At 44.2% G+C, this 19,092-nt stretch overlaps 1 protein-coding gene and 1 pseudogene across 2 annotated transcripts in view; one reads left to right on the forward strand and one right to left on the reverse strand.

The window, feature by feature from the left end:
* Nucleotides 1–542: 542 nt before the first annotated feature.
* Nucleotides 543–16,970, forward strand: LOC311105699 (ovostatin-like; the record flags this gene model as incomplete). Its single annotated transcript, XM_084147918.1, has 4 exons — nucleotides 543–667; nucleotides 1,985–2,075; nucleotides 14,532–14,801; nucleotides 16,950–16,970. The coding sequence occupies 4 exons, from the start codon at nucleotides 543–545 to the stop codon at nucleotides 16,968–16,970; spliced, it is 507 nt and encodes a 168-aa protein (XP_084004044.1).
* Nucleotides 16,829–19,092, reverse strand: part of LOC311105479 (alpha-2-macroglobulin-like) — a 43,868-nt pseudogene continuing 41,604 nt past the window's right edge. Inside the window, exons 22-27 of the transcript in view lie at nucleotides 18,724–18,848; nucleotides 18,187–18,277; nucleotides 17,555–17,623; nucleotides 17,283–17,391; nucleotides 17,095–17,169; nucleotides 16,829–16,943 (exon numbers count right to left, since the gene is read on the reverse strand). The product of the transcript in view is annotated as an alpha-2-macroglobulin-like (transcript). The remainder of the gene's footprint in view (nucleotides 16,944–17,094; nucleotides 17,170–17,282; nucleotides 17,392–17,554; nucleotides 17,624–18,186; nucleotides 18,278–18,723; nucleotides 18,849–19,092) is intronic.

Below are 19,092 nucleotides of genomic sequence, written 5' to 3' on the forward strand. Positions count from 1 at the left end.
GTGTGTGAATGAGACTATATAGAGGGGAAGCAGAGAGAGAGAAGAAAGGCTACTCTGCAGACCAGCACGGCTTTGTTGAATTGTAATAAAGTCAAATCTTGATTCTACAAAAACTCTGGAAGAACTTTGATTTTTTTTTAAGTATAGTGATTATTTTCCACATCACTCTCTACTCCACCAGGGTGTTCAGTAGAGAGGGCACCAGCACAGTGACAGTACGGTCTCCCAGTGGGGGACAGCACCTCTTCAATGTGAACCAAAACAACAAGCTTCTCTACCAGGAGAGGGCGCTGCAGGACACAGAAGGAAAGTACAGTGTGGAAGTGAAGGGCAGTGCTTGTGCCTCAGTGCAGGTCAGTGAAGACACTCCTCACAATCCTATGTTGCAAGATCTGATTTATACATTACTGTGAAGTTCAAACATTTAAGAAGCTTCGCCTGGCTTGATATCTAGTTTATGAAATGTTTCTTTTTTTCTATCTTTTAAAATGTAGATTTTTAGACCACATTGTTTCCCTGACTTCTTCTTCCCTCTTTCCCAGATGGCGCTCCACTACAACATCCCTACTCCTACTGACAGCACAACGCTCAGCATCAAGGTGAAGCCAGAGGTCGACTGCAACAGCAACTCTTTGAGACCCAGAGTCACGCTGAAACTCCAGTCTCAGTAAGAATGAATAACACATTTGCATGCACAGCATTCTTTGAATCAGGTCATTGATAACATACAGTGTTATTTTTTAGCATGTCTTACAGAATATTTTTGACCCAATTTAATTGGTGTTATTATACCTACAGTGCCCTCTGTAATTATTGGGACAAAGAAGCATTTTTTCTTATTTTGGCTCTATACTCCAAAAGTCTGGATTTGAAATCAGGGTATTTACAGGTTAAATCAGGGTATTTTATGCATAGTCACTTTAACTCTACCCACATGTACATATTACCTCAACTACCTCAACTAGCCAGTGCCCCCGCACATTGACTCTGCAACGGTACCCCCCTGTATATATAGCCTCCCTACTGTCACTTTATTTTACTGTATATATAGCCTCCCTACTGTCACTTTATTTTACTTCTGCTCTTTTTTTCTCAACACTTTTTTTGTTGTTGTTTTATTCTTACTTTTTTTGTTTAAAATAAATGCACTGTTGGTTAAGGGCTGTAAGTAAGCATTTCACTGTAATGTCTGCACCTGTTGTATTCGGCGCATGTGACCAATAAAATTTGATTTGATTTGATTTACATCCATATCAGGTGAACCATTTAGAAATTACAGCACTTTTTGTACATAGTCCCCCTATTTTAGGGAACCAAAGGTATTAGGACAAATTCACTTTTATGTGTATTAAAGTAGTAAAAAAAAAGTACTTGGTCCCATATTCACTCTACAATTTCGTTGGATGCATTTTCTGTTTGTTTCAGATTATTTTGTGCCCAATAGAAATGAATGGTAACTAATGTATTGTGTCACTTTGGAGTCACTTTTATTGTAAATAAGAATATAATATGTTTCTAAACACTTCTATATTAATGTGGATGCTACCATGATTATGGATAATCCTGAATGAATTGTGAATAATGATGAGTGAGAAAGTTGCAGTTGCACAAATATCATACTCCCAAGATATGCTAACCTCTCACCATTACAATAACAGGGGAGGTTAGCATTTTTGGGGGGTATGATATTTTTGCGTCTGTAACTTTATAGATGAAAATACCCTCAAATTAAAGCTGACAGTCTGCACTTTAAACTCGTAGTCATTTTCTGATTTAAAAAAATGCTTCACTGTCCCAATAATTACAGAGGGCACTGTATGTATAAGTTACATAATTTCTAGTTTGTACCTATGTAACAGTAACAGTAAGAAAACATATCACATATCAAGCAACCTGGTCTTTTTATTGGTAAAATAAATTCATTCATTTGATTATTACAAGCACATATCAGACTTTGATATCAGGCATCTCTTTGCTTTCACAGATATCATGGAAAGGAGCTGACCACCAATATGATTATAGTGGATTTGAAAATGTTGTCTGGGTTTGCCCCAGACCCAGAGTCTTTGGGGAGGGTGAGTTTTTGTCATAACATACTTTTATGGTGTTACCTGTGGCCTTTTTCCATGTATAGTATAATATTATTATAATAATAATAATTATTATTATTATTTTTTATTTTTTATTTTATTATTATTATATATTATTATTATTATTATATTATTATTATATAGTAGCTCTTGCCTCTTTCACCTGTGAACCTTTCTGAAACTGAACTTTGCTGTCAATGCAAGATTAATAACATGTATGGCTTGTCTTCCAAGCTGAGGAGTTCACTTCAAGTGAATCGTGTTGATACTAAAGATGACCATGTGTTAATGTACTTGACAGAGGTGAGACCAAAACAAAATCATAAATTCTATCAACTCTTATGGCAACATATGTCCATTGGTTTGTCCAAATTGCTCAAGATCAGTAAATTTGGTTAGGAATCATTGATCGACAGCAATATTCAAACCTTTGATTTTCACATTTTAGACCACTCAGGAACACTCTCAACACCTCTTGGTAAGCAATTCTGGTCTTAGGCATAAACATTTGTTTAATTGTCCGTCTGAAAAACAGAACTCTATCCCAGGGTTAGGTTTTCAGAAGACTGAGGGGGGTTTTCCTTTAACTGGGCTTTGCTCCTTTCATATTGATTTTGATCCTGACAAACTCCCCAGTCCCTGCCAATGACACGTACACACATAACATGATGCTGCCACCACAATACTGGAAAATACAGAGGGTTTCACTCTGTCTTGTGATGTATTGGATTTGACCCAAACCTGTAGTATTTAATATAGGCCACAGTAGTTAATGTCTTGTTGCAAACATAATGGATGATTTGGAGTGGATTTTTTAATACAGGCTTCCTTCTTTTCACTTTGTCATACAGGACAGTAATGTGGCATGAATGCAATGTTGTTGATCCCTTCATATTTTCAAGTATTGTGGTGGCAGCATCATGTTATGGTTATGCTTGTCACCGGCAGGGACCGGGAGTTTTTTTAGGATGAAAATAAATATGAAAGGAGCAAAGCCCAGGTAAAAAGTTATAGGAAAACCCCCCTCCGTTTTCTGAAAACCTGTCCCTGAGATAGTTTTATTTTTATAAGGGACAATAACACAACTTGTAATGCCAAAAACACAACACAATGGCTTTCCAATAGGTGTGAAGTGTTCCTGAATGGGTTTGAATATTGCTGCCCATCAGTGATTCCCAACCAACTTTACTGCGCTTGAGACATTTTGACAAAAACAATGGATATATACTTCCCTAAGAGTTCAAAATTATTCATAGCTGTAATGGCTGCCAAAGGTGCTTCCACCAATTATTAACTCTGTGAAGACATACGCAATCAATACATCATCATTTTGTATTTCTTTGCAATTTGGAAAATGTTTTATAATTTTCTTTCACTTTGGAAATGGTCAAAAAGAAACAAAAAGAGCTTCTTAGAAAACAGAGCAAGAAAAATAATAAGTAAAGCTGCAGAACAAGAAAAGTTTCATGTAATAGTTTTGTTTTAGTATATGTGTTCTCTCTCTCTCTTCGAAAATTTGGCAAGGATAGGAAAAAAATCTAATTGAATCACTTTTTAGTTTTAATTTTAAGGCAGCAAAATTTGAAGAATGTGCAAGACTTTCACTAGCGACTGTATATATATTTTGACGTACTTGCAGTGACATACAGTGCATTCGGAAAAAAAATGTATGCACTCACTAACTGTAAGTCGCTCTGGATAAGAGCGTCTGCTAAATGACTAAAATGTAAATGTAAAAAAATGTATTCATACCCCTTGACTTTTTCCACATTTTGTTACGTTACAGCCTTATTCTAAAATTGATTAAATAGTTTTCTACACATAATAGCCCATAATAACAAAGCAAAAACAGGTTTTTATAACATTTTGCTAATTTATTAAAAATAAAAAAACAGAAATACCATATTTACATAAGTATTCAGACTCTTTGCTATGAGACTCGAAATTGAGCATTATGACCATCCTGTGTCACTTTACTTGGACTAAGAAAATACACTTTATCAAGAAGCCTTATGACCATCATAATCACATAAGCCAGATAGGCCTATCACGTACATGCCCTTATATCAGTCAAAAAGAGGGTGTCTTGCTCCTGAAATCTACTCCTGCATTCATCCCAGTTATCGGCAACATCAGCAACAGAGCAATTACAAATACAATAATATGGTCAATTATAATGTATATAGTATATAACATAAACATACTGTTGACATGGAGGCTATAGTGTAACGGAAGGTTTTGCCATGTGTGGTAGGTTTTGTGGGTTTTGACACTCTTATGTAGGTGTCATAACCAGCCATAAAATAACACAATATATGTCACAACAGGTCTAAATATGTGTCATGACAGTGTTATGACCATATTATAACAGGTTATGACAATTTATCTCAGCTGTTCTGACATATTATGACATGGTTATGACTGTTACTTGACACGCTGGGTGTCAAGTAGAGTGTTACCGAAACGGAAACTTCTGCTTAGAGCATTTAAATAATTGTGACCAATATGTTTTTTATTTTTTATCTCCCAATAGTTACGATCACTATTTCTGGAATTAAAGTTTTCCATTATAACCCTATTCTTGAGCATTTTTTCCAGAAAGTTTTGTCACACTGTGGCAAGCAATGAGTTCCAAGGTTTAGGCTCAGGAGACGAGGTGAATATTGAAAGGCTTTATGTAAGACAGTGGGTCTCATCCTGGGGAACTAGTACCCGTAGGGGTACCTGGCCTATCCAACAGGGGGTACTTGTGTCACGCCCTGACATTGAGATCTCTAGTTGGGTTGGTCAGGGTGTGAAATCTATTTGATATATTTCTATGTTGGCCGGGTGTGGTTCCCAATCAGAGGCAGCTGTCGGTCATTGTCTCTGATTGGGGATCATACTTAGGCAGCCATGTTGCCTACCTTAGTTGTGGGATCTTGTTTCTGTTTGGCTTGGTTGATGTTTAGCCTCTTGAACTTCACGTTCTGTTGGATTTTGCTATTTTGTCGATGTTTATTAAAATAAATGACTATGTACGCATACCACGCTGCACCTTGGTCCGATCCTTTACACAACGAACGTGACAGAAGATCCCAACCACAGGAGGAGCAGACATCATGGACATGGGAGGAGATATTAGACGGAAAAGGATCATGGACGTGGGAAGAGATCCAGGCAGGTATGGATCACCTTCCTTGGGAGCAGACGGAGGCAGCGAGGGAGAAAAAACGGCGACTCAAAAGGTCCTGATCACGAAGGAAGCCCGAGAGGCAGCCCCAATAATTTTTTTGGGTTAACACATTTATTTTTTGCCCTGAAAGGGCTGACTGTGAAGGAGGAGAGAGCTAGAGAGGAGGCCACTCTGAAGATGGGGGCCCTCCAAGCAGCTAAAGACCTGCAGCTCAGCACTCTGAGGGAGCAGGAGCTCTCCCTTCAGAAGGAGGCGCTGCAGGAGGCCCACAGGGAGAAGGAGTCCGTGGATGTACTGAGAGAGGAGCTGGCTAGGCAACAGGAGGAGCTGAGAGAGGAGTTAACCCTACAGCAGCAGAGAACGCAGTCCTTAGAGCAGAGGCTGGCGGAGCCAGGTTTCAGAGTAGAGCCAACTCCCCGCATTCACGTTAAGGAGCGTAGGACCGTTCAGGCACCCTGTTATGCTGTGATATGCACTGTATCTCCAGTGCGCATTCACCGCCCGGTGCGCTTGGTGCCCGCGTCCCGCTCTTGCCGGGCTAAAGTGAGCGTTCAGCCAGGACGGGTCGTGCCTGCTCCTCGCACCAAACCAGTGGTTTGTGTCTCCAATCCAGTACGGCCCGTGCCTGCTCCTCGCACCAAACCAGTGGTGCGTGTCTCCAGCCCGGTACGGCCCGTTCCTGCTCCTCGCACCAAACCAGTGGTGAGTGTATCCAGTCCGGTACGGCCCGTTCCTGCTCCTCGCACCAAAACAGTGGTGCGTGTTTCCAGTCCGGTACGGCCCGTTCCTGCTCCTCGCACCAAACCAGTGGTGTGTGTATACAGTCCGGTACGGCCCGTTCCTGCTCCTCGCACCAAACCAGTGGTGCGTGTTTCCAGTTCGGTACGGCCCGTTCCTGCTCCTCGCACCAAACCAGTGGTGTGTGTATACAGTCCGGTACGGCCCGTTCCTGCTCCTCGCACCAAACCAGTGGTGCGTGTATCCAGTCCGGTACGGCCCGTTCCTGCTCCTCGCACCAAACCAGTGGTGGGTGTCCCCAGGCCGGTACGGCCCGTTCCAGCGCCACGCACCTGACCTCCAGCGACGGTCAGCTGCTCCACTCCAGTGGCCAGAGCAGTCCGCTCCACCGATGCCTAGTCCAGCTCCGGTCAGCTGCTCCACTCCAGTGCCAGAGCAGTCCGCTCCCCCGGTGCCTAGTCCAGCTCCGGTCAGCTGCTTCACTCCAGTGCCAGAGCAGTCCGCTCCACCGGTGCCTAGTCCAGCTCCGGTTATCTGCTCCATACCAGAGCTGGGGCAGTCCACTTCACCGGTGCCCTGTCCGGGTCCGGTCGTCTACTCTTCCCCCATGCCGGAGCCATCCGCTCCACCGGGGTCCGAGCCGGAGCCAGACGTCAACCCCTCTCCAGGGTCGGGGTCTCCCACACCAGGGTCCAGACAGGACTTGGTGCATCGCGGGAGGACTGCTGGGCCGGGACCAGACGTCAGCCCCTCTCCAGGGTCGAGGGCTCCCACACCAGGGTCCAGACAGGGCTTGGTGCATTGGGGGAGGACTGAGAGGGGGAGCATCGCACCGGGGTCCAGACCGGACCGGGCGTGCAAAGGGGAGGCAGGATGGGAGAAGAGTTTACTGCCTTCGTCACGTCCGATGCCCACCCGGACCCTCCCCTAATGAGTCAGGTTTTTGCGTCCGGGGGGGGGGGGGGGGGGTACTCTCACGCCCTGACATTGAGATCTCTAGTTGGGTTGGTCAGGGTGTGAAATCTAATTTATATATTTCTATGTTGGCCTGGTGTGGTTCCCAATCAGAGGCAGCTGTCGGTCGTTGTCTCTGATTGGGGATCATACTTAGGCAGCCATGTTGCCTACCTTAGTTGTGGGATCTTGTTTCTGTTTGGTTTGTTGATGTTTAGCCTCTTGAACTTCACGTTCTGTTGGATTTTGCCGGTGTTGGTTAAAATAAACGACTATGTACGCATACCACGCTGCACCTTGGTCCGATCCTTTACACAACGAACGTGACAGAAGATCCCAACCACAGGAGGAGCAGACATCATGGACATGGGAGGAGATATTAGACGGAAAAGGATCATGGACGTGGGAAGAGATCCAGGCAGGTATGGATCACCTTCCTTGGGAGCAGACGGAGGCAGCGAGGGAGAAAAAACGGCGACTCAAAAGGTCCTGATCACGAAGGAAGCCCGAGAGGCAGCCCCAATAATTTTTTGGGGTTAACACATTTTTTTTTTGCCCTGAAAGGGCTGACTGTGAAGGAGGAGAGAGCTAGAGAGGAGGCCACTCTGAAGATGGAGGCCCTCCAAGCAGCTAAAGACCTGCAGCTCAGCACTCTGAGGGAGCAGGAGCTCTCCCTTCAGAAGGAGGCGCTGCAGGAGGCCCACAGGGAGAAGGAGTCCGTGGATGTACTGAGAGAGGAGCTGGCTAGGCAACAGGAGGAGCTGAGAGAGGAGTTAACCCTACAGCAGCAGAGAACGCAGTCCTTAGAGCAGAGGCTGGCGGAGCCAGGTTTCAGAGTAGAGCCAACTCCCCGCATTCACGTTAAGGAGCGTAGGACCGTTCAGGCACCCTGTTATGCTGTGATATGCACTGTATCTCCAGTGCGCATTCACAGCCCGGTGCGCTTGGTGCCCGCGTCCCGCTCTTGCCGGGCTAAAGTGAGCGTTCAGCCAGGACGGGTCGTGCCTGCTCCTCGCACCAAACCAGTGGTTTGTGTCTCCAATCCAGTACGGCCCGTGCCTGCTCCTCGCACCAAACCAGTGGTGCGTGTCTCCAGCCCGGTACGGCCCGTTCCTGCTCCTCGCACCAAACCAGTGGTGAGTGTATCCAGTCCGGTACGGCCCGTTCCTGCTCCTCGCACCAAACCAGTGGTGCGTGTTTCCAGTCCGGTACGGCCCGTTCCTGCTCCTCGCACCAAACCAGTGGTGTGTGTATCCAGTCCGGTACGGCCCGTTCCTGCTCCTCGCACCAAACCAGTGGTGCGTGTTTCCAGTCCGGTACGGCCCGTTCCTGCTCCTCGCACCAAACCAGTGGTGTGTGTATACAGTCCGGTACGGCCCGTTCCTGCTCCTCGCACCAAACCAGTGGTGCGTGTATCCAGTCCGGTACGGCCCGTTCCTGCTCCTCGCACCAAACCAGTGGTGTGTGTCCCCAGGCCGGTACGGCCCGTTCCAGCGCCACGCACCTGACCTCCAGCGACGGTCAGCTGCTCCACTCCAGTGGCCAGAGCAGTCCGCTCCACCGATGCCTAGTCCAGCTCCGGTCAGCTGCTCCACTCCAGTGCCAGAGCAGTCCGCTCCCCCGGTGCCTAGTCCAGCTCCGGTCAGCTGCTTCACTCCAGTGCCAGAGCAGTCCGCTCCACCGGTGCCTAGTCCAGCTCCGGTTATCTGCTCCATACCAGAGCTGGGGCAGTCCACTTCACCGGTGCCCTGTCCGGGTCCGGTCGTCTACTCTTCCCCCATGCCGGAGCCATCCGCTCCACCGGGGTCCGAGCCGGAGCCAGACGTCAACCCCTCTCCAGGGTCGGGGTCTCCCACACCAGGGTCCAGACAGGACTTGGTGCATCGCGGGAGGACTGCTGGGCCGGGACCAGACGTCAGCCCCTCTCCAGGGTCGAGGGCTCCCACACCAGGGTCCAGACAGGGCTTGGTGCATTGGGGGAGGACTGAGAGGGGGAGCATCGCACCGGGGTCCAGACCGGACCGGGCGTGCAAAGGGGAGGCAGGATGGGAGAAGAGTTTACTGCCTACGTCACGTCCGAAGCTGGAGCCGGAGCCGCCACCGAGGCTAGATGCCCACCCGGACCCTCCCCTAATGAGTCAGGTTTTTGCGTCCGGGGGGGGGGGGGGGGGGGTACTCTCACGCCCTGACACTGAGATCTCTAGTTGGGTTGGTCAGGGTGTGAAATCTAATTTAGATATTTCTATGTTGGCCTGGTGTGGTTCCCAATCAGAGGCAGCTGTCGGTCGTTGTCTCTGATTGGGGATCATACTTAGGCAGCCATGTTGCCTACCTTAGTTGTGGGATCTTGTTTCTGTTTGGTTTGTTGATGTTTAGCCTCTTGAACTTCACGTTCTGTTGGATTTTGCCGGTGTTGATTAAAATAAACGACTATGTACGCATACCACGCTGCACCTTGGTCCGATCCTTTACACAACGAACGTGACAACTTGGGAAGAATCATGGGCAGCGCAATATGTCATTGGGGGTAAGGTAAATCAAAAAAGTTTAGAACCACTGTAGTAGTAAGTAGTAACAGAAAATCTACACAGATCATCAAAGGTCACGTATACCAGTGGAGGCTCCTCAGGGGAGGAAGGGGAATTTCATAAAATAAAAATTGTAAAACATTACAAAAGTTATCCTTTTAAACTATATGAAATATATTCACATGCCACCAAATAATGTATTAAAGCACACTGTTTTGCAATGAAGGTCTACAGTAGCCTCGACAGCACTCTGTAGGGTAGCACCACGGTGTAGCCGGAGGACAGCTAGATTCCGTCCTCCTCTGGGTACATTGACTTCAATACAAAACCTAGGAGGCTCATGGTTCTCACCTACTTCCATAGATTTACACAGTAATTATGACAACTTCCGGAGGATGTCCTCCAACCTATCAGAGCTCTTGCAGCAGAAACTGACATGTTGTCCACCCAATCAAAGGATCAGAAAATGAATCTAGTACTGAAAGCATAAGCTACAGCAAGCTAGCACTGCAGTGCATAAAATGTGGTGAGTAGTTGACTTAAAGAGAAAGACAACAATTGAACAGTTTTGAACAAATACATTTATTCAAAAATGAAGGAGAAGAAAGAGAGCGATAGAGAGAGATTGTCATTTTTTGTCACTTTCAGTTTCACTTACTTGGCTAGCAAATGCAGCTGGCTATTTTAGCCTACTCAAACACCCTGCTCAAACAGAGGGATGCTATGTTAGCTAGCTGGCTATGACTAGCCAACACAACACTGGAACTCTTCCAAGTCAAGGTAAGCTTTTGGTTTTACTAATTTATTGCCAACGGGGCCCGCCGGTGTAACTGCTGAACTGCTAACTGACTATACACTGTAATGTTACAGCATGATTGTAGGGGGTTTACTAACGCGTTAGTTCTATTTGCTATGTTGACTATGATGTTACTTTAGCTAATATGGTGACAACAATGTAGGCTGTGTGTAGCAGTTATGATATGGATTGGCTTGGAAAGCTTTTTTCGCCTGGCCACATACAACTGATGTGTTGTGCATTGAATTCCCCAATGAAGGGAAAAGGTGAGAGGAGGAGAGCGCATAGATGCGAGAAGGAACACAACGTGGCTGCTATGAATGTGAACTGTGTTTACGCAAGACCAGGGGTCTATTCATTCAGCCGATTCTGTTGAAAAACCTTTCTTAAACGGAAGCAAACGAAGCGTAAACGGAGCGGTATTGAATGTGTCGCTGTCTGTCCATGTGTCACTGTCTGTCACCTCAACATTTTCTCTCAACCTGTGTGCACCTATGTTGTAATCTTTCATCCATAGGCTAGGTTGTAGTAACCTCATGATTGGTATAGGGAAAATTAGAGTATCATGTAGTAGCCTAAACCTATCGATGTTCAATTGAACTGGGTGAATGGAATATGAATGACAGTCATCCAATATGCTGTAATAGAAATAAGGCCATGCTCATGAAAAAATATATATATATCTTAAGCGGCACTGACCGCCACTGACGTAGACGTACATGTACACTACCGTTCAAAAGTTTGGGGTCACTTAGAAATGTCCTTGTTTTCGAAAGAAAAGCAATTTTTTTGTCCATTAAAATAACATCAAATTGATCAGAAATACAGTGTAGACATTGTTAATGTTGTAAATGGCTATTGTAGCTGGAAACGGCTGATTATTAATGGAATATCTACATAGGCGTACAGAGGCCCATTATCAGCAACCATCAGTCCTGTGTTCCAATGGCACGTTGTGTTTGCTAATCCAAGTTTATCATTTTAAAAGGCTAATTAATCATTAGGAAACCCTTTTGCAATTATGTTAGCACAGCTGAAAACTGTTGTGCTGATTAAAGAAGCAATAAAACTGGCCTTCTTGAGACTAGTTGATTAACTGGAGCATCAGCAATTGTGGGTTCGATTACAGGCTCAAAATGGCCAGAAACAAAGAACTTTCTTCTGAAACTCATCAGTCTATTCTTGTTCTGAGAAATGAAGGCTATTCCATGCGAGAAATTGCCAAGAAACTGAAGATCTCGTACAACGCTGTGTACTACTCCCTTCACAGAACAGCGCAAACTGGCTCTAACCAGAGTAGAAAGAGGAGTGGGAGGCCCTGGTGCACAACTGAGCAAGAGGACACATACATTAGAGTGTCTAGTTTGAGAAACAGACGCCTCACAAGTCCTCAACTGGCAGCTTCATTAAATAGTTCCCGCAAAACACCAGTCTCAACGTCAACAGTGAAGAGGCGACCCTGGGATGCTGACCTAGGCAGAGTTGCAAAGAAAAAGTCATATCTCAGACTGGCCAATAAAAATAAAAGATTAAGATGGGCAAAAGAACACAGACACTGGACAGAGGAAGATTGGAAAAAAGTGTTATGGACAGACAAATCGAAGTTTGAGGTGTTTAGATCACAAAGAAGAACATTTGTGAGACGCAGACCAAATTAAAAGATGCTGGAGGAGTGCTTGATGCCATCTGTCAAGCATGGTGGAGGCAATGTGATGGTCTGGGGGTGCTTTGGTGGTGGTAAAGTGGGAGATTTGTACAGGGTAAAAGGGATCTTGAAGAAGGAAGGCTATCACTCCATTTTGAAACGCCATGCCATACACTGTGGGCGGCGCTTGATTGGAGCCAATTTCCTCCTACAACAGGACAATGACCCAAAGCACAGCTCCAAACTATGCAATAACTATTTAGGGAAGAAGCAGTCAGCTGGTATTCTGTCTATAATGGAGTGGCCAGCACAGTCACCGGATCTCAACCCTATTGAGCTGTTATGGGAGCAGCTTGACCGTATGGTACGTAAGAAGTGCCCATCAAGCCAATTCAACTTGTGGGAGGTGCTTCAGGAAGCATGGGGTGAAATCTCTTCAGTTTACCTTAACAAATTGACAAATGCCAAAGGTCTGCAAGGCTGTAATTGCTGCAAATTGAGGATTCTTTGACGAAAGCAAAGTTTGAAGACACAATTATTATTTCAATTAAAAATCATGATTTCTAACCTTGTCAATGACTACATTTCCTGTTTCTTTATATTTACTATTTTCTACATTGTAGAATAATAGTGAAGACATCATGTTGTAACCAAAAAAGTAAAAAAAAAAAATCAAAATACATTTTATATTTGAGATTCTTCAAATAGCCACCCTTTGCCTTGATGACAGCTTTGCACACTCTTGGAATTCTCTCAACCATCTTCATGAGGTCAGCTGGAATGCATTTCAATTAACAGGTGTGCCTTCTTAAAAGTTAATTTGTGGAATTTCTTTCCTACTTAATGTGTTTGAGCCAATCAGTTGTGTTGTGACATGGTAGGGGGGGTATTCAGAAGATAGCCCTATTTGGTAAAAGACCAAGTCCATATTATGGCAAAGAGAAACGACAGTCCATCATTACTTTAAGACATGAAGGCCAGTCAACACGGAACATTTCAAGAACTTTGAACGTTTCTTCAAGTGCAGTTGCAAAAACCATCAAGCTCTATGATGAAACTGGCTCTCATGAGGACCACCACAGGAATGGAAGACCCAGAGTTACCTCTGCTGCAGAGGATAAGTTCATTAGAGTTACCAGCCTCAGGAATTGCAGCCCAAATAAATGCTTCACAGAGTTCAAGTAACAGACATCTCAACATCATCTGTTCAGAGGAGACTGTGTGAATCAAGCCTTCATGGTCGAATTGCTGAAAAGAACCCATTACTAAAAGACACCAATAAGAAGAAGAGACTTGCTTGGGCCAATAAACATCAGAGATGGACATTAGACCGGAGGAAACGTCCGTTGGTCTGGAGTCCAAATGTGAGATTTCTGGTCCCAACCGCCTTGTCTTTGTGAGACGCGGTGTGGGTGAACGGATGATCTCTGCATGTGTATTTCCCACCGTAAAGCATGTAGGAGGTGGTGTTTTGGTGTGGGGGTGCTTTGCTGGTGACACTGTCTGTGATTTATTTAGAATTCAAGGCACACTTAACCAGCATGGCTACCACAGCATTCTGCAGCGATACGCCATCACACCTGGTTTGGGCTTAGTGGGACTATCATTTGTTTTTCAACAGGACAATGACCCAACACACCTCCAGGCTGTGTAAGGGCTATTTTACCAAGAAGGAGAGTGATGGAGTGCTGCATCAGATTACCTGGCCTCCACAATCCCCCGACCTCAACCCAATTGAGATGGTTTGGGATGAGTCGGAAGGCAGAGTGAAGGAAAAGCAGCCAACAAGTGCTCAGTATATGTGGGAACTCCTTCAAGACTGTTGGAAAAGCATTCCAGGTGAAGCTGGTTAAGAGAATGCCAAGAGTGTGCAAAGCTGTCATCAAGGCAAAGGGTGGCTATTTGAAGAATCTCAAATATAAAATATATTTTGATTTGTTTCACACTTTTTTGTTTACTACATGATTCCATATGTGTTATTTCATAGTTTTGATGTCTTCATTATTATTCTACAATGTAATAAATATTTAAAAAATAAAGTAAAACCCTTGAATGAGTAGGTGTGTCCAAACTTTTGACTGGTAGTGTAAATCAAGTATGCCCAGTTTATCATTTATCGACTGTAACAGATCGGTTTCCACCCTTACCATTCCGGATGGTGAAAAGCATCAATTTTCTGTGTCCGTCGAGGACTGTCGTTTTTTGGGGGGGATTGGTTCTCCATGTTTACTCTCCGTCATGTTTGGGTGTTGATTGTTTTGGTGATATTGGTCAATAAATGTCTCTAGCCATTTTCTGTGTCCAAATCCTTGGGGGATTGGTTCTCAATGTTTACTCTCTTGATTGTTTTGGTGATATTGGTCAATAAATGTCTCTAGCCATTTTCTGTGTCCAAATCCTTGGGGGATTGGTTCTCCATGTTTACTCTCCGTCATGTTTGGGTGTTGATTGTTTTGGTGTCCCCCAGGGCTCAGTTCTAGGCCCTCTCCTATTCTCTCTATACACCAAGTCACTTGGCTCTGTCATATCCTCACATGGTCTCTCCTATCATTGCTACGCAGACAACACACAGTTGATTTTCTCCTTTCCCCCTTCCGATAACCAGGTGGCGAATCGCATCTCTGCATGTCTGGCAGACATATCAGTGTGGATGTCGGATCACCACCTCAAGCTGAACCTCGGCAAGACGGAGCTGCTCTTCCTCCCGGGGAAGGACTGCCCGCTCCATGATCTCGCCATCACGGTTGACAACTCCATTGTGTCCTCCCAGAGTGCAAAGAACCTTGGCGTGACCCTGGACAACACCCTGTCGTTCTCCGCTAACATCAAAGCGGTGACCCGATCCTGCAGGTTCATGCTCTACAACATTCGCAGAGTACGACCCTACCTTACACAGAAAGCGGCACAGGTCCTAATCCAGGCACTTGTCATCTCCCATCTGGATTACTGCAACTCGCTGTTGGCTGGTCTCCCTGCCTGTGCCATTAAACCCCTACAACTTATTCAGAACGCTGCCGCCCGTCTGGTGTTCAACCTTCCCAAGTTCTCTCATGTCACCCCGCTCCTCCGCACACTCCACTGGATTCCAGTTGAAGCTCGCATCTACTACAAAACCATGGTGCTTGCCTACAGAGCTGTGAGGGGAACGGCACCTCCTTACCTTCAGGCTCTGATCAGACCCTACACCCAAACGAGGGCACTACGTTCATCCACCTCTGGCCTGCTAGCCCCCCTACCTCTACGGAAGCACAGTTCCCGCTCAGCCCAGTCAAAGCTATTCGCTGCTCTGGCACACCAATGGTGGAACAAGCTCCCCCACGACGCCAGGGCAGCGGAGTCCCTGACCACCTTCCGGAGACACTTGAAACCCTACCTCTTTAAAGAATACCTGGAATAGTCTAACAGTAATCCTTCTACACCGCCCCTCCCCCAGTGGTGGTTGTCCCACTGGCTATCCTAAGTTGAATGCACAAATGTGTAAGTCGCACTGGATAAGAGCGTCTGCTAAATGACTTAAATGTTAAATATTGCTCGATACGTTTCTCTAGCCTTATAATTTGTTTTGTGTTATCCATATTGAAGGTTATTACCCACGAGTATGTGGAGTTAAGTGCTAATATTTAGTCAAACGTACAGATATTGAATATTACGTGTTCATCTTGACGTGATCTGCACCGCTGTGTTCAGTCCGCCATCTTTAAGCCACACCTGATCTTGTCTTATCTTACCGTTGTCGCTGTTGACTGTATTTCAGGGCTGTCTTCAATGTTCACGTGGTTCTAGCTTTAGCAATGCAATACGTACAGTATATGGCAATATAAGAGCCCAGAAATGTGAGAATCACTGTTGTAGGCTGGGCAGGGCACAAATGAAGAGAGCAGAAGGAAAAATAAGAGGAGTTGGGAGGGGGGAGGGGGTTTAAAGAGCTACTGTCCAATCAAGTGGGCTTGTGTTGCATCTTCTCTGAGCACAAAACAGGATGTATTGTATTGACAACTAAAGTGGAGTGTGATTGAATACTCTTTCTTGATATCAGATCAGCATGTTCACTTGTTAACCCATAACAAGGACGTTTTATTTCCCATTGTTAAGTCATGAGGAGTCTTGCTACTCTTCAAAAGTACTGTTTTTCACAGCATACTCATATATTCATAATTCTCAGTATATGTTTTGATATATTTGTTAATATATTTAGTGAGCTGTGTTGTCAACAACAGGGCTCTATAGTATCTGTTTGTGTTATCTCGATTGTTCTGTTACTCTTTCTCTAAATGGATTTGTGATATGTTTTTGACTACATCTTTCCATGCCTTGTCCACACCATTAGCTCAATAAATTATTAGGAGATATTCATAATGGATATTATAGCCAGGACTCATTATGGGTATGATCAGGACAGGACGCATCCCCTTGTAAGATATTTGTTGATGGGATTTAGAGTGAGTGGATTTCCTGGATCCCATTCCCTGATGAGATATAAGAGAACCACACCTTGATTATTACTACAGGGGCCCATGATGATTACAGATGGAGGAAGAACAAAGCTGAGAACCAAAAGCTTTGAGCAAAATTGAGAAAGAACATTTACACACCTTCGTACAGTTGGCAACACCGATTAACAGCACATTGCAGCTCTCTGGAACTTAACAAAAACAATTTGTAGATCTTTTATGTTTACTGGACTCCCAATTACATATTGCTCATAAGTCTTCCCAAGTACCCCCTGTTGGATAGGCCATTTACATCCATGGGTACTAGTTCCCCAGGAAGAGACTTACTGTCTTACATAAAGCCTTTCAATATTCCCCTTGTCTCCTGAGCCTACACCTCGGAACTCATTTCTTGCCATAGTGTGACATCAAAACCTACACGCAAAAACGATCTGGAAAAAATGCTCAAGAATAGAGTTTTAATGAAAAACTTTAATTCCAGTAAGTTACATCCTTTACTTGAGATCTTGAAAGATGCCTCAAGGGTTGCATGTGTGACCTCTGTTAATGTCATTTTCTTCTTACATCTGCAGAGCGGCAAATACAATGAATAGGGCCATGTAAATAATTCTCTAATAACAAGCATTTAGGTAAAATTAATAAAGGAATATTGACCCAGTTAACTAAATCATGTATATCACATATAGTATATGGGTCAGGCCAGCTATATAAAATTACCAATAATTCCAGATAGTTCACCAGCTTGTAACCGCTACTTGCAAGGGAAGACATATTCTGTCTCTGCCTGGTCACCTGAATAAAACCAAAAATACAGGTAAGTCTCACTAAATGAACACAAGTTAACTAAATGTTACTAAAAAGCAGAGGGAAAAATACATCTTGGGGAAAGTTAGATATAAACTTACTTGGCTGGTAGTAGTCGTAGATCATGACCACTGCAGGCTTTAGATTCTGTACTGGGAGCTGCTGTATGATGTCCAGGGTGTGGTTGAAAGGTTGGAATAGTGACGGTAACTGTTGGGAGAAAAAAAAAGCATTTTGGTTACAAGTATTTAAACCCTCCAAGCAGAAGTGTAATTTCAGCTTTGCTGACTTTGAAGGACATTCCACACAAATTAATTCCATTACATTGAGTGTTATGTGCACTGTTTCAAACTGATGGATGGTTTGGTCTCACCTCTCTCAAGTACATTAACACATGGTCATCTTTAGTATCGACACGATCCACTAGAAGTGAACCTCTCAGCTGTGAAGACAAGCCATTCACTGATCATTCATATTGCATCGACAATGTTGTAACTTTAATGGGTTACAGAGTTAATGTTTACTGTTAATTTATTGAGCTGTATCTAAATATATTTTTATTTTACAGTTATTTACATATTGTATGTACAATAGTAATTGTATTAGAATTCATGTGATGGAGATTGAATGAACTACAGTATGTACATATTTCTGTTGTATTGGTTAGTATTGGATTACGCTATTGACTGCAAATACCAGAATGCCTTGTGACAGGAAGTAACAAAAATGGGAACGCGCCAGTTATGTACAAGTGACAAGTGATTATCCTAGCAACTTTCTTTTATTGTTTTTTAGAATCTAACGTGGCAAAATGTAACGTGAACCAGTATTATTACAAAAAATAAGCTTTCATCTTACAACCGACGTCCCGAGTCATTACTTTGAAGATAGTTATTCTATAGACAAAAAAGGTCAGTATCAGAAAGGTTCACAGATGAGAGGCAAGAGCTACATGGAAAAAGGTCACAGGTAACACCATAAACGTATGTTTTTAAAAAAACTCACCCTCCCCAAAGACTCTGGGTCTGGGTCAAAACCAGACAGCATTTTCAAATCCACTATAATCATATTGGTGGTCAGCTCCTTTCCATGATATCTGTGAAAGCAAAGAGATGCCTGTGATATCAAAGATTGATTTTGATAAACAATAAACAAACTAATTAAACTAATTTGATTATTTTAACCATAAAAAGACCAGGTTGCCTGATATGTTTTCAAACTGTTACTGATCAAAGCCTAGGTAGAAACCAGTGGAGGCTGCTGAGGGGAGGACGGCTCATAATAATGGCTGGAATGGAATTGCATCAAACAGCTGGAAACCATGTGTTTGATGTATTTGATACAATTCCACCTATTCCGCTCCAGCCATTACCACGAGCCCGTTCTCGCCAATTAAGGTGCCACCAACCTTTCCAATAGGAAACCAAGTAATTTGGGTCAAGTCCATTCTGGAAGACATGCTCCATAATAACACTTTGGAGTGTTATTGATAAATCTATTCAAAGAATGCTTTTGTGAATGCAAATGGCCATTCATTCTTACTGAGATTGAAGTTTTAGCGTGACTCTGGGTCTCAAAGAGTTGCTGTTGCAGTCGACTTCTGGCTTCACCTTGATGCTGAGCGTTGTGCTGTCAGTAGGAGTAGGGATGTTGTAGTGGAGCGCCACCTGGGAAAGAAAAATAGAAAAAGTCAGGAGAGGCTTCTTCAATCAACAGTCTGGGCTCTGGATATCTGTATGATGGTTACTTCAATTCTTCAATTGTAACCATTGAGTCTTGAATAATTTAACAATGGTTCTTGAGGAGTTACATTTCCCCAGCCCCATCCCTCAGCTCACAGGAGGTTGGTGGCACCTTAATTGGGGAGGACAGGCTCGTGGTAATGGCTGGAGCGGAATTAGTGGAATGGTA

Source organism: Coregonus lavaretus (assembly GCF_964263955.1).
Source record: "Coregonus lavaretus genome assembly, chromosome: 30".
In the NCBI taxonomy this organism is placed as follows: domain Eukaryota; kingdom Metazoa; phylum Chordata; class Actinopteri; order Salmoniformes; family Salmonidae; genus Coregonus; species Coregonus lavaretus.